The 15,601-nt window shown below is 38.9% G+C and overlaps 1 protein-coding gene across 2 annotated transcripts in view; it reads left to right on the forward strand.

Annotated features, from left to right (window-relative positions):
- The window catches only part of CHRDL1 (chordin like 1), a 227,833-nt gene extending 219,216 nt beyond the window's left edge, over positions 1-8,617 (forward strand). For both annotated transcript variants that reach the window (XM_007531268.3, XM_060183096.1), the window contains 3 exons: positions 665-832; positions 3,620-3,709; positions 6,154-8,617. In XM_007531268.3, coding sequence (XP_007531330.1) covers positions 665-832; positions 3,620-3,709; positions 6,154-6,284 — 389 coding nt within the window. In that variant the 3' untranslated portion in view covers positions 6,285-8,617. The remainder of the gene's footprint in view (positions 1-664; positions 833-3,619; positions 3,710-6,153) is intronic.
- The last annotated feature ends 6,984 nt before the right edge of the window (positions 8,618-15,601 follow it).

Raw genomic sequence — 15,601 nt, forward strand, 5'->3', positions numbered from 1 at the left:
ACTGTCAGTTAATTTCCTGGGTCTCTGTTGACAACACTGAGACATACAGACCATGATCTGGACCCAACATGGAAAAGTCAATTTTCCTATAAGTGACTAATAAGAGATTCAGATTTGGCCATTGTCTTCCTCCTTACGAAGGTTCACCTCTCATGTGGGACTGAGTGGATCCAGTTTAATTTGTATGCAATCATTCTTCAAGACTATGAAGCCCATTGTCATTAAACAATAGTTATTGTGCTCCTTTGTGATTTGGTGACTGTTAAAGGAGCAGCCTAAGCTAAGTTAGAGAAACATGGGTTATATTCCCATCTTTGTAAGAATATTCTTGGGGCACCTGGTTGAGCGAACATGTTACAGTGCACAAGGACCCGGGTTCGAGCCTCCAGTCCCCACCTGTAGGGGGAAAGCTTTGTGAGTGGTGAAGCAAGTCTACAGGTGTCTCTCTGTCTCTCTCCTTCTCTATCTCCCCTCCTCCTCTCAATTTCTGGCTATCTTTAGCCAATAAATAAATAAAGATGATAAAAAATTTAAAAAATCAAATAAAGAATGTTCTTGTTGGTTCTCCATTTCTGATGAGTTGCGGTTTTATAAATAATGAGAAACAAAAATGAAGAAAGTTATTTCTAGTTATGAAAAAACTTTACTTGCCTCCTGATTGCAGAAGAACTTCCAGGCCAAACCTTTGACAGCAAAGGCTACTTTTGTGGAGAAGAAACGATGCCCGTCTATGAGTCTGTGTTCATGGAGGATGGGGAAACCACCAGAAAAATAGCACTAGAGACTGAAAGACCACCTCAGGTAGAGGTCCATGTTTGGACCATACGAAAGGGTGAGCAAGACAAATTTAATTCTTTGTTGGAATTTTTTGTTTTGCAAAAGGGTTATGTAGAAGGAAGAGAGATGGCTTGCCTTAGTTTTTGCTTTATCCTGTTCCTCTACATAGATCAGAAGTTTTCCTGATTGCTTAGAAACTAGCACATGATTAACAGAGTTGTTATTAAGATCTTTCATTTTAACCATGACTTGGGCTAAAAAAGGAAGTAAGGAAGTACTGACCTGACCCATGGGTTTTGTTGTCTTTTACTATCACCAAAAGCTGAAGGAGTGAATCTCAAGCCTGACTGCATATTGGATTCACCTGGGAGATATTTTTAGTACCAGATAACTGGAACTTACCCCCAAAATTCAGATAAATTAGTTAGGAATGGGGCTTAGGCATAAGTGTTTTCTTCTTCTTTAAGCTCAACAAGTGATTCATGTAGTCAGGACTGTAAGTTAGCAAATTTTAGCCTACTTTTCTGTGTAATGTACCTCTTAACAGACATGAAACTTCATTCCATCCTTATGGATCTACATTTCTTGAACCATGCTTTGTAAAGTATCATCATCCTCCCCCTTAAAGAAGATTAGTGTCTCACTGGAGGGACATTTCAGTCATAAAGTCCAGTCTTTCTTTTACTTACATTGATTACCATAGCAAGGAACATTTTTTTATTGTGTTCCTGTAACTAATTGCTTTCATAGTGATCTTACAAGTATTATATAGATATAGACTCATGCTGAGTTAGACTGTCAACTTTTCTAGGAATCCCTGTATTTAGGTGTGAGTTCAATGGAAAAATGCAACTCATTTTTTTCCTTTTAATTCCTACATAAAAGAGATGCTTCAATACTTGTAATAGCCAAAACCTGGGAGCAACTTATGTGTCTAACAACAGATGAGTGGCTGAGAAAGTTGTATTTAAGAATGATGATTCACTGTTTTCATTTTATCTTGTATGGAGCTTAAAGGAATCATGTTAAGTAAAATAAGCCAGAAAGAGAAGAATGAGTATGTGCTTATCTCACAGAAGTTGAGATGTAAGAACAAAAGGGGAAACACAGAGCAGAACTTGAACTGGATGTAGTCTATTGCATCCAAGTAAAGGACTCTGGGCGGAGGAGGAGCTTTCAGGTCTTGTTTCATGATAGTGGAATAAGACTTAGGCTGGGGGTGACAGTGTTTTGCAGAAAACTGAGAAATCTTACATATGTACCAACAACTGAGTTTATTGTAAACCATTAATTCCCCAATTTTAAAAAAGAGCAAATAGTGCTCACACTTTGAACTAGAAAAGACTAGTTTGAAGTATAGCTAAATGCAAAGAATAGTTTAAAGCATACTTAAATAGCCCCCCAAAAGAAGTGGATATTGTAGGCCTTGAGTAGGAGCTAATCATTTGCATTTTTTTTTCATTTTATTGGGGACTAATGGTTTACAGTAAAGTTGTTGACACATGGGTACAATTTCTCATCTCCCCATGATAAGTGTCTGCAGAACACTCTTACCTCCAACTTAGATCCTTTTTCCATCATCATTCACCAGGACTCCAAGGCCCTCTGCATTTCCTTTTAACCTCTTAACCCAAAGTCTTTTGTTTTAGTGCAATACACCCCACTCACTTCAGTTTTTACGTTGTTTTCTCCCTTTCTGTCCTTGTTTTTTAGGTTGGTTACTCTAATGTAAGTGACATTTGGGCTCTAGTTTGACAAACAATTGCTCTAGCATTTACAGGTTCCCCCCTCCCCTTTTCTTGAGGACTTTTATTTCTTGAAATGAGTTCTTCCCCACCCCTTTAAAATATGCTAGAATACACATGTGTTTTTCGTCTATGTTTATTTTCACTATATAACTAGGAATGTTGATTTTCCGTCTCTAACTCCCTTTCTTCTATGTAACTGGTTACCTAGAACCTTGCTTCTGGCCTCTCTAGCAATGGACCCACTATTAGTGCATTCACTATTTGTCAACCCACAACTCTCACCCAAAATTGTATGTGGGTGATTTTCAATTTACTAGTGTGTTATCTAAGTAGTCTCCTTTTCACAGTGCTAGATAATCAAGATCTGTGTTTGGTGAGCAGAGAAAAATCCCTGGTTTCTTTTACTTCAGTCCCTATAGTCTTCTTGAAGAGTATTTAAGTGGTCTGATAATGTGTTGCTCATTAACTTCAGGGAAGTTGTCAAATGTTTATATTTTTTATAAAAGTCATTCAGGCAAAGCTGAAACTGTGGAAGCTCCCCTTACTTCAAACACATCCTTATAAAGGGAAAACTAAGAGCTGTGAATATTTCCCAGAGGAAAATTTGCTTCTAAGTGAGTTCAGGGAAAGGAATGACTTCTCCATTTACACAAATAGCCTGCTTACAGTCCCACTACTGGCTCTCACCACTTATCCAGAAAGGCAGCTGAGTGGTTTGGCAGGGGCATAATCTACCCATACTTGAAGCAAAGGCAAATCTCTTTAATACTGCCTTTGACTGCAGAAGTTCTAACAAACACCCATGTTTGATTCCATGTAGCTTTCCCACAAAGGGTGTCTCATGATCAGCAGTACAACCTCCCTTATCTCCATCCTCTGGAAAACGAGGGGGAGGCCAAAGAGCCAAGGAGACGAATGGAGTCAATTATAACCCTTAAGCCATCCAAGTTACTGGTTAAGCACATTACATAGCCTGACTTGATACTCTTAAGCCCCAGTAATAAGATGATATGCTAAGCCTAAGAAGAAAAAGGTTTTGGTGGTTCCAGATAGAGAATGCCTGACCACCTGTGCTACTTTTTGACTGTCCCCAGGCATCTTGCAGCATTTCCATATTGAGAAGATCTCCAAGAGGATGTTTGAGGAGCTCCATCACTTCAAGCTGGTAACTAGAACAACTCTGAGTAAGTGGCATCTCTTATCTTTTTTTTCCTCTCTCCCAAAAGATTCATCCATTGTTCCATATTTTCAGGTGAAATAAATTGTCTCTGTGCTCTCAATGAACACTAACTGTTCAGAAATTCCCAGTATCAAGACATTTTAGAATTTTCTATCTCTCCTCTGAGCAACTCAGCAATGAACAAGAAGACTAAATATAAACTTAAATGCTCAGGCATGGTGACTACAAATCTAGGTGTATTCTATTCTTAGCATAAACTATCCCAGGTGGAGACTTCCAAAATCTTTTTATGAAGTTGCTAGATGCAAGGTATCAAAAGGGCTGGAGAAAGCTCCCTAGGTTCCAGGTTTAGTCAATTTGTGGAGCCTTCACTTCTAGAAGGACACATTCTCTGGTGAAATTGAGAGGCAAGAAGAACATGAATGCATATCAATCCCTGTCTTGAATTGTATCAAAGCTAACTCTGGAACTGTTCCTGGCTAGTCACATTTCTGTAAAAGCATTCAGGTCCTCCAACAGGTTTGTAGCTCTCCCATTTTCTACATTAGATTAAGCCTAGGGACTAGATACAACTAGGCATTGGGAGAATGAGGCATTTCTAAAGGTATAAAAGACATAGAATGTCTATCTACCAGGTATTACAATGGACAAGACAGAACATGAAATTGCCTTTAGTATGAATTAGTATAGTTCAGATGAGTCAAATGCTTAAGTGCTCAGGGGAATCTGCAAAGAACAATGAAATGATAGCAGGTGGGCTTACTCGGGACGGCTTCGGGGAGAAGGTGTGCTTTAAAAAAGAAGGGTGTAACTGTGACACAGGTCAGAAAATTAGTTCAGGGGAAGGGTGTGGCCTAAGTGAAGAGTCTGACAGGAGCAAACAAGAAATGTGATTATGGGTGAGTGGGTGGGTGGAAAAGAGTAACAATTACAAAAGCCACAATGAAAGATGAGAAGACCAAGAGGGAGGAAATCGAGGGCACAGACGAAGCTCATGAGAAGTTCATATCTAATACAAATAGCATTGGCAGTTGCTGCAAAATTACAAGTAGTGCAGTGATATCAAATTACTACTTTGAAAAGACTCTGTTGGCTATTGCATGCATTTATTAAGCACCCACTTTAATGAAGACAGATTATGAGGAGCTCGTTATACCATGCTATAAAGTTAGACTTGATCTCTATGCCAGAGAACCCCTGAAGAGCTTTTTAAGCAAGTGATTGGTGCTTTCAGATATGTTTTTTTTTAAAAAAAAGGTATATCTTTTGACATAAAAGAGGATATATTAGTAAGAGAGCTAGTGATGGTCTGAATCTAGATGTAAAAATGCTTTAAGACTGAAGAGTATGATCATGGTGGGAAATTAGTTAGGAAAGCTATCTGACAGGAAAATATTATAATAAAAAAAGAATATCATGTCACTAAATGACCAAAAGAGCTAGACCAAAAAAAAGAGATTGTCTAGATACCTAGAATAGTTTTCAGTGATAGGCATAGAGTGTACACTCAAAAATATATATATTCAGTTAGAATGGCTCGATGGGGAATAGAAAAGTTAGGAGAGTCTGGTGGTAGCAGGGGAGTCGGGTGGTAGTGCAGCAGGTTAAGTGCATGTGATGGCTCAAAGCTCAAGGATTGGAGTAAGGATCCCCTTTCAAGCCCCCAGATCCCCACCTGCAGGGGAGTCACTTCACAGGCAGTGAAGCAGGTCTGCCAGTGTCTACCTTTCTCTCCCCATCTCTGTCTTTCCCTCCTCTCTCCATTTCTCTCTGTCCTATCAGTTCCATAGAGGGAGAAGACAAAAATGGACGCAAGCAAAGAAAACAGAATAGAAAGGATAGTGTCATGTATACCCAGGAAGGAAAGGGATCACATGGGATCTATGTGTCACAGGGGTGGATGGGTTAAGGTAGGTGAAAAGGGGCATAAGGACATCATGTGGACATAGAAGAAATCAGAAGTAAGCGGTTTCTAACAAAGGTAGGCAGGAATGAAGAAAGAAATAGTAAATAAGTACTCCAAGTCAATCTCTAGACATCTACATGTACAGAGGCACCATGTACTATTTCCCAAAGTGCCTTGCTTGACCTAGTGCCAAGTGAGCCACCAAAATAGCCAACAACCTGACAGTGGAGCATTTTAAAGATACTAAATATACTGTGAAAATTCCAAAAATAATACTTAAGTTTAACTTTAAAGGAAGCAGTTAGTTATTTTTCTTGGAATTCTCCATGTGTTGAGATGGAAACCCCAGGACCTGGTGTTCATATCTGTCACCAGAAAGTGACTTTTAGGGGGCTGAGGGTTCTATTTTGATGAAACTACCTGATATTTCAACTCCTTTGGTGGGTCTATAACAGACTGTGAGAATGGGGAAGTTGCTTAGATTCCTAATTGGTTTTGATCTCCTCTTACACTTTCTGAGCCACTTTGTGTTTGCCTTTTAGGTCAGTGGAAGATTTTCACTGAAGGAGAAGCTCAGATCAGCCAGATGTGTTCAAGCCGTGTGTGCAGAACAGAGCTTGAAGATTTGGTCAAAGTTTTGTACCTGGAAAGGTCTGAAAAGGGTCACTGTTAGGCAAGACAGACAGTATTGGATAGGGTAAAGTAAGAAAATGCAAGCTGCAGCTGGACTGCCGGCTTATTTTGCTTAAGTCAACAGTCAACAGTGCCCTAAAAGCCCAAAGTCAAATGCAGTTAATTTTTCACGCCATGCACAGCATAACTTGCTCCTTTATATGAAGCGGTATGTTCAGCTCTTAAACATCTCCTCCAAAGAGACTAGCAGAGTCTTTACTTATTTGAGGGAATAGAAATATAGCACACCACAGCACTGCTCTAATTTTTAGAAGAAACACATTTCTTTACTGGATAAAGAATAAACAAAACCCAAGAATGTCTATTCTTGAAAGTTATTCTGATGAAAGAAAGAGAAGGAAATTGTTTAGTGGGAGTTCTGTAATACAAAGAGAATGCAAGGATAAAAATTTACAGCTGATTTTAGAATGTCTTGCTTTAACACAGCTCTAACTACACATATACAAACATCATTCTGAGGCAAAGCCAACAAAGACTTCCCTTTGTTGCACTTGCCTGGCTTTTAAGTATTTTGAGGTTATAAGTCTACAGAAGGATAAATAAGGAATTGTTAGCAGAATGTTCTGCACTTGTGTCTGTGCCATGATTGTTGAAGTCACCAATTATGGTGACAGGTTGAAAAATAAGAGCAGAATTTCATGATCATATTAAATTTGAAGTAGTAAACAACTTTTTCCTAATCATACTTCTTCTCCTCCATCTTTGAATTGATGGGCCCTCCAGAAAGAAGCTAGTATTGGGTAAGATTTTCAGAAACTGAATCCATATAAGACCAAACTATTATTAAAGGAGTTGATAGGTGTCAAAATAGCCATTTTGTGTCTTCAAGTCATTAACACTAGTAAATAAGTCTATACTCAATACTCAGTATGTATTAATCTTTTTATTGTTGTTGTTGCTCCTGCTGCTAGGGCTTCCTACTCTGGCTAACTTCTTTCTGATAGACCAAGAGAAAGAAGATCACCATAGCTCCAACATAGTAGGAGCCAGACCTGAACCTGCATCATGTCCATAACAAAGCAGGCACCCCATCCATGTGAGCTATTGGCTTTCCCTAATATTCTTGAGACTAATATCCCAAAACTGTAAGTTAAGTGATTGGATTTCAAAAGCTTATTAAAAGGACAGTTTACCTTTTCCAGTTTGAAGATTTGAATTTATCTTGCAAAAGGGCTTGCAATCTTCTAAGTCATTAAGTCACAACTTAAAAAAACTGAACCTCCCTTAAAAAAAAACTGAATATTTATTTGGGGAGATGGGTATACTGATCTTTGCCCTAAACTTTTCTGCCATGCTCACCTCATCTACTCAGCATGGATTTGAATAACAGATGGCAGAAAAGGCTGTTCCCCATTTATCTACTTGAGTCCGGTATCAGAGCATGAGTCATCCACTCTGACTTTTGGGTTTAGTAATAAACAATTAATTCACCACAACAAGCACCTCAAGCCCCCCTTCTAGATTTATATCCTCAGAGAGGGCATGAAAGAACACTAGTCCGTACTCTGAAATATTAAAAGTCCATACATTTCCTATTTCCTATTCTATAACCATAGATGAAAGAGACATTTTTTCATACACATTTCATGCCACTAGAAAAACATAAATGTCCCTGACTTTCTAACAGTGTTCTCATATGATACACAGGACCTTGTGGCCAGGCCTTCATACAGCTTCTTCCAAGGCAAAGGATATCCAGGGCTGAAAGTCCAGGGAAAAGTTTTGGGAGAGAAGGGTAATTAAGTAGCTGCTGCCTCCTTCCTAGAGGTGGCAGTATTCCCATAGTGTGAAATTAACCAAGTAACCTAATCCTGAAGCATACAGTGATTTCCCCTTTGATGACTCATCCCCCAAATCTTCCCACCCAAGTGTTATCTGAAAGCTCAACCTTAGGGAAACACCCAGTGACCTTCCCTAGATAGACTCCTGCCCCTAGGTGCTGGGACACACCTTTTCAAAGCACTGTGTGAAACAGAAGCTGAGGAGCCCTGCTAGGCCAACTAGAATTCTTCCAGCTTTTGATGTGTAGGGAGTAGGACCTAAGGAAAAGAAGCCAAGCTGCATGTAGTTGGTGGAGAGGAATGGATATTGTTCTTCTGGTGTATTTATTTGTATCATAAACACTTGGAACAACAAAATACCATTTAGCAGTTGTAGCCATTTCATAGTTAATTCATGTAAACAAATATGAGTAACATAGCAATATTACCTTTTCACTCTTCTCACAGGACATGTACCTAACTTTGGTACTTATTTATGTAGCCAACGTATTTCTGTATTTTTGAATTAATAAAAATAAATTTGGAAAAACAGTCTGTGGTAATGTTTTGAGAGTGACTTCCTGGTGGCAGGTGATGGGTGGGCCTGGCTGTCTCACACTTCCAAATAGCAGTTAATATTGAACTGTGGTGCCAGGTGATGGTGCATCTATTAGAACATATGTTACAATGTGCAAGGACCCAGGTCTAATTCACTAGTTCCCACATGCAGGCAGAAATCTTCACAATTGGTGAAGCAGTGCTGTAGGTGTCTCTCTTTGTTTCTCCTGTCTTCTCATTCCCTAACAATTTATCTGTCTTTATATCCAACATATATATTTTAATTGAACTGCAAAATTTTTCTGTCTGATTACCTGAGCATTGAATCCCATCTCTGCACCTACTATTTTTATTTGTCAGTTTCTCTATAAGTACAATTGCAGTAATATTCAGGCTTCCCTTTAGGCCTAGATATTGAAAAGACTGGGCATATAAGGCCCCACACTGACTGAATTTAAAGAGGGCCTTGATTTTGGTCTGCTACTCAGTTATATATATGTACTAGGTACAGAATAAGGATTTTGTCACACAAATGGAGTCTCCTCTTACCCCCCTAACATGAGCTAAATTTGTGGTGTCACAGGGAACAAGCTGAAATTTCAACTAATTTAGGGACTGAAAATCATGTGTTGGTGTTAACATCACACAAGTGATGAAATGTTAAGAGTGACAGGAACAGAGGCCAAAAGTAAGTGGGTGGATGAAGAATTTGAAACAGCAGCTAGCAACAACTCTTTGTAGATCTTAATTACAGAAAGTGGAGAGGAAAAGGTAAAGGATTTAGCCAGATAAGGACATGGCATCAAAGGTAAGTTTTTTGTCTTTAATGTGGCAGACACTTGGTCAAGTCTCCAAACTGAAAGAAGAGAGTCTATAGAAAGAAAATATTCATCCTTCTCTTTCTGGCTTATCTCACTTAACATGATTCCCTTAAGCTCCATCCAAGATGAGGTGAAGAAGGTGAATTCATTGTTATTAATAGCAGAGTAGTCTTCCATTGCACCAAAGTAAAGGACTTAGGGAAGAATGTGGGAAAGCTTTCAGGTTCTGGGACATAATGGTGGAGGGACAGACACCTAGACTGGAGGTGACAGTGCCTCATAGAAAATTGATAAATTTTATGCATATGACAAAAACTATTTCCAGAAAACTGTTAATACCCCCAATTAAAAAATAAATAAAAAAGGAAAATGTTGATGGTAGTGTGGAAAGGAGGCATAATCTGTATCCTTGAAACTCACAATTGTTTTATTCCTTTTGTTAGGGCTTCTTCACTACTCCAGGAGAACTTTTCCAGGTACAAAGAAAAGCAGAGAGAAATGCACAGAGAGAGGGAAATATACCACAGAGCTGAAGCTGCCTCCTGTGCAGTGGGAACTTAGGCCATGATCATAACAAAACAGGCAGTTTCTCAGCTGAAATTCCTTACCAACTCCAAAGTTCTTTCTGTTAAATATTTTTTATTAGTGATTTAGCCTCGGTTTACAAAAAGCAAATGAATTCAGAGGATATAATCTCACACCCATATGTGCATTTGTGTAAGTCACAGCACACCTACCACTAAAGTTCTGTGCCCAACCCTCTCTGAGAATCACCACAGTTCTCAAAAAGTCTTAGACAGTTTGGTTACTACATTTTTGCGAGTTCATTTGCTTTAGTTATCTTCATTCCACATGTAAGTGAAACCATTTTATTATCAAATTCATATGCAGAAAGATGGAAAGCACCAAGACTTTAATACAGGAAGTAGTGCTTATTATATTGGTAGACTAAGCAGGATTCATGTCCACAAAAGACTAGGCAGTGGAGCTTGCCCTTTTATACAGTTATCAACGTTCCCAATGTACCCTATAGCAACAAGCTTAACATTAACAGGTATTTTTCTTTTTTTAATTGTTTTTATTAATTTAAAAAAGGAGACATTAACAAAACCGTAGGGTAGGAGAGGCACAACTCCACACAATTCCCACCACCAGATCTCCTTATCGCATCCCTTTCCCTGATAGCTTTCCCATTCTTTATCCCTCTGGGAGTATGGACCCAAGGTCATTCTGGGTTGCAGAAAGTGGAAGATCTGTCTTCTGTAACTGCTTCTCCACTGAACATGGGTGTTGACTGGTCGATCCATACTCCCAGTATGCCACACCCTTTCCCTGGTAGGATGGGTCTCTGAGGAAGTGGAGCTCCAGGACACATTGGTGGGGTCCTCTGTCCAGGAATGTCTGGTCAGCATCATGGAAATTGGCATCTGGAAATTGGTGGCTGATAAGAGAGTTAACATACAAAACCAAACAAATTGTTGAACAATTATGGACCTAAAGGCTAGAGTAGTGCAGATGAAGTGTTGGGGGGTACCCACTGCAGTTTATTATGTACTTTTGCTTTCAGGTATATATATTGTCCTAGTTTATGGATACATGTGAACATATGCTCTATCTCAGGGGACGGGGTCTATATCTAGGTTTTGGGACTTTGTTAGGAAGTGAAACACCTGGAATGGAATTAGAGAATACTATGAAAGGAAAGGTCTCACCTGAGTAATGAAGCTGAAGGGTTGTCATTCCACACCTGAAGTCTCTGGACACAGTCTGAAGTGAAGCATTCTGAGGTGGCACTCGTTGCATTGATTAGGTTGTGATTGGCAGGTGCAATATTATTTGATATGAATTGAGAGAAAAGTGCGCCCCACCCTGAGGTTCCAGGACTGGAGGAAATATAGGCTCTATAGTGGAAACGTGAGGTTCCTGCTATCTTAGGGTTCAAGAAGAAAATGGACAGTTATTGTTATCATTACATTATTTGGTAATTTGGTTAACTTTGAAAGGTCCTTTTGTTAGGATTTGCTGTATAATACCCAACATCTTGTATATAGCTGTGCCACCAGTTGCTTCTGTTCTCCTTGGTCTAGGCTTTTTAGAGAGCATATCAAAGACTCAGCCTATGTATTAAAAAGATTCTGTCTGTGCTTTAAAAAGTTCGAGACATACAATCAATTTTCCCCTCTCACATTACTTAAATAGTGATTTAAATGACTATAATTTAATAGAAGTATACATAAACACCATTCCCACCTCGAAAAGACTGTGTCCCATCCCACCCACCCATCCCTGCACCCTGCCACCCCGGGAAGCAGAATGTCCACCCTCCCCCTCACCACAGGGTTTTTACTTTGGTGCCCTAGATTTAGTCAATTCATGCTTTTAGTTTCCCTTTCTGTTCTTCTTTCTCAACTTCTGTTGATGAGTGGGATCATCCCATACTCATCTTTATCTTTCTGATTTAGCTCACTTAACATAATTCCTTCTAGCTCCATCCAAAATGGGTCAGAGAAGGGGGGTTCATTGGTCTTAATAGCTGTGTAGTATTCCATTGTCTATATACAACAGCTTTCTCAGCCACTCATCTGCTTTTGGGCACCTGGGTTGCTTCCAAGTTTTTGGTATTATGAATTGTGATGCTATGAAGATAGGTATACACATATCTTTTTGGTTAGGCATTATGGAATCCTTGGGGGTATATCCCCAGGAGAGGAATTGCTGGGTCATATTGAAGGTTCATGTCTAGCCTTATGAGAGTTCTCCAGACTGCTTTCCAGAGAGGCTGGACCAATTTACATTCCTACCAGCAGTGCAGAATGGTTCTTCTGTCCCCACAGCCTCTCCAGAATTTGTTGCTGCTGTCCTTTTTTGATGTATGCCATTCTCACAGGAGTGAGGTGGTATCTGAATGTTGTCTTAATTTGCATTTCTCTGACAATCAGCGACCTGGAGCAGTTTTCCATATGTTTGTTAGCCTTTTGGATCTCCTCTGACGTGAATGTTTTGTTCATGTCTTCTGCCATTTTTGGATGGGGTCATTTGCTTTTTGGGTGCTAAGTTTGCTGAGCTCTTTGTATATTTTGGTGATTATTCTCTTTTCTGATATATGGCATGTAAAGATCTCCCATTCTGTGAGGGGTCTCTTTGTTTGTGTGATAGTTTCTTTGACTGTGCAGAAGCTTTTCAATTTGATATAGTCCCATTGGTTTGTTTCTACTATAGTCTTCCTTGTAATTTGGTTTGTTTAATCAAAGATATCCTTGAGGTTTAGGTGGGAAAGTGTTCCACTAATGTTTCCCTCTAAGTATTTGATAGTTTCTGGTCTAACATACAGGTCCTTGATCTATTTGGAGTTGATTTTTGTTTCTGGTGAGATAAGGTGGTTCAGTTTCATTCTTCTGCATGTTTCAACCCAGTTTTCCCAGCACCATTTATTGAAGAGAGCCTCCTTCCTCTATTTAACACTTTGGGCTCCCTTATCAAAGATTAGATGTCCATAGGTATGGGAGTTTAGTTCTGGGCTTTCAATTCTGTTCCACTGGTATGTGTGCCTATTTTTGTTCTAGTACCATACTGTTTTGATGATGATGGCCTTATAATATAGTTTGAGATCTGGGAGTGTGATGCCTCCATTTCTGTTTCTTTTCCTCAAGATGGTTTTGGTAATTCTAGGTGTTTTATGGTTCCAGATAAATGATTGTAGTTTTTTTCTATTCTCTTAAAGAAGCTTGGTGGAACTTTGATGGGTATTACATTAAATTTGTATATGGCTCTGGGGAGAATATTCATTTTGATGATATTTATTCTTCCAATCCATGAGCATGGGATGTATTTCTGTTTCCTGTTATAATTTTCTATTTCCTTGAATAGTGACTCATAGTTTTCAATATACAAGTCTTTCACTTCTTTGGTCAGTTTTATTCCTAGGTATTTTATTGACTTTGTTTTAACAGTGAATGGGAGTGATTTCTGGATGTTTTCTTCTTCAGGTTTAGTGTTTGTATAAAGAAATGCTACTGATTTTTGGACATTGATTTTGTAGCCTGACACCTTGCTATATTGTCTAATAACTTCCAGTAGTTTTCTGCTGTATTCTCTAGGTTTTTCTATGTATACTATCATATCATCTGCAGATAGTGAGAGCTTGACTTCTTCCCTTCTAATTTGTGTTCTTTTGATTTCTCTCTCTTGCCTGAGTGTTATGGCAAGAACTTCTAAAACTATGTTGAAGAGTAATGGTGATAGTGGACAGCCCTTTCTAGGCCCCGATCTGAGGGGGAATGCTTTCAGCTTCTGTCCATTGGCTATAGGTTTGCTACATATGGATTCCACTATCTTGAGGAATTTCCCATATATTCCCATTTTTTGTAGAGTTTTGAGGATGAATAGGTGTTAGATTTTGTCAAAGGCTTTCTCTGCATCCATTGAGATAATCATGTGGTTTTTGGCTTAGGTTTTTATTTTCTTTTATGTATACAGAAAATATAACTTATTGGATTATCAGAAGACTCAGGAAAAAGTAGCAGATTCTTTTATTTTCATGTTTATTTATTTATTTATTTGTTTATTTGATGGAGACAGAGAAAATTAGAGGGGCAGCAGAGATAGAGAGGGAAAGGGACAGAGAGAAACCCCAACAGCCCTGCTTAACCACTAATGAAGCTTTTCCTCTGCAGGTGGCGATCAGGGGCTTAAACCTGTGTCCTTGTGCACTTCAGTGTATGTGCATAACCAGTTACACCACCACCTGGTCCCCATAAGTAGTGGATTCTAAGGCCACTGGACCAAAGCCACTTTGATTACAGCAGTAGAAAGCTCTGTTTATGCTAAGAGGAAGGGGGAAACTGCCACCAACTGCAGTTTTCTTTAACTGAGGAGTTAACCCTTGTTTTTCTCTTTAGAAGATAACCCTTGCTTGCCTCAGTGACGTTATTTCTTTATCTTACTATTCACCTCTAAAGGTCATAATTCTTGAACTTTAATATGGACAGAAATATCCCTTTTGTTTGCCAACCCCGTACTGTGAATTAAGTGCACCTTACAACCCTCATTTCTGTTAGTTTGATCACTGTTTACTCCTAGAATAATTTTTTTTAGAACAGTGGGCTATAAATCACATTATTTCACTTCCAATGGGGATTTTCACAAGACTCACTGCAGGTTCCTTGACTCCATATTGCACTCGTCTCTTTCTTTGACCACTCACACTCAGATCTCACCAAGTCCTATAAATTAGTTCTTTTATTTATTTTTCTATATTTGTTTTTTATATTTTTCATTAGTGATTTAATATTTATTTACAATATTTTAAGGAGGAATAACTGGAATAGGGTTATATTTCCATATGTTTCCCACTACCAGAGTTCTGTGTCTCATCCCCTTCATTGGAAACTTCCTATTGTTTACCCCTCTGGAAATATGGACCAAAATTATTTTGGGGGTACAGAAGGTAGGAGATCTGATTTCTGTAATTATTTTTTGCTGGACATGGACATTGTCAGGTCAATCCATACCCCTAGCATATTTCTATATTTCCCTAATGGGGTAGGACTCTGGAGAACTGAGATCCCTAGAAGCATTGGTGAGGTCATCTACCCAGGGAAGTCAGAATGGAATCATAGTAACATCTGGAACTTGGTAGCTAAAATGAAGTAATATATAAAACAGGACAAAATGTTTAAGAAACAAAGAACAATAAAGTAGGATTAGAGCAGATGAAAATAGGGACCTTAGGGTAGAAGGCAGCTAGGAAGTCTATTTTAGGAATGTTTCTAAAAGCCTATGTCTTAGTAATATTTGTTTGAGCTTGATAGCTAATGTGGGGGTAGACTAAAAATATTGTCTGGAAAGATTGTGTCAGAATTGAGAATAGAACTAGGAAGAAGGATTAGGGCAGAGAGTTGCTGACAAACTTGAAGAAGATATATAAATGCAATTAACTATTCCCCACAGTGATCTAACCCATATCCATTCATATTTAGCACAGGAGCCTATACAACCTCTGAGTCCCTGTCAGACAACCCACAACACATAGTCACAGTTGGAAACATTCTAGGCTACACTCATTTCAGAGCTAGTCTTCTTTGAGTGGCAGAGTAGGATGACCCAGGCTCCCTTTAGAGAGTGGGAAGTCCCTACCATTGCTAGTTCATAGTGAGGGG

This window comes from Erinaceus europaeus, chromosome X, assembly GCF_950295315.1.
Source record: "Erinaceus europaeus chromosome X, mEriEur2.1, whole genome shotgun sequence".
Taxonomy (NCBI): domain Eukaryota; kingdom Metazoa; phylum Chordata; class Mammalia; order Eulipotyphla; family Erinaceidae; genus Erinaceus; species Erinaceus europaeus.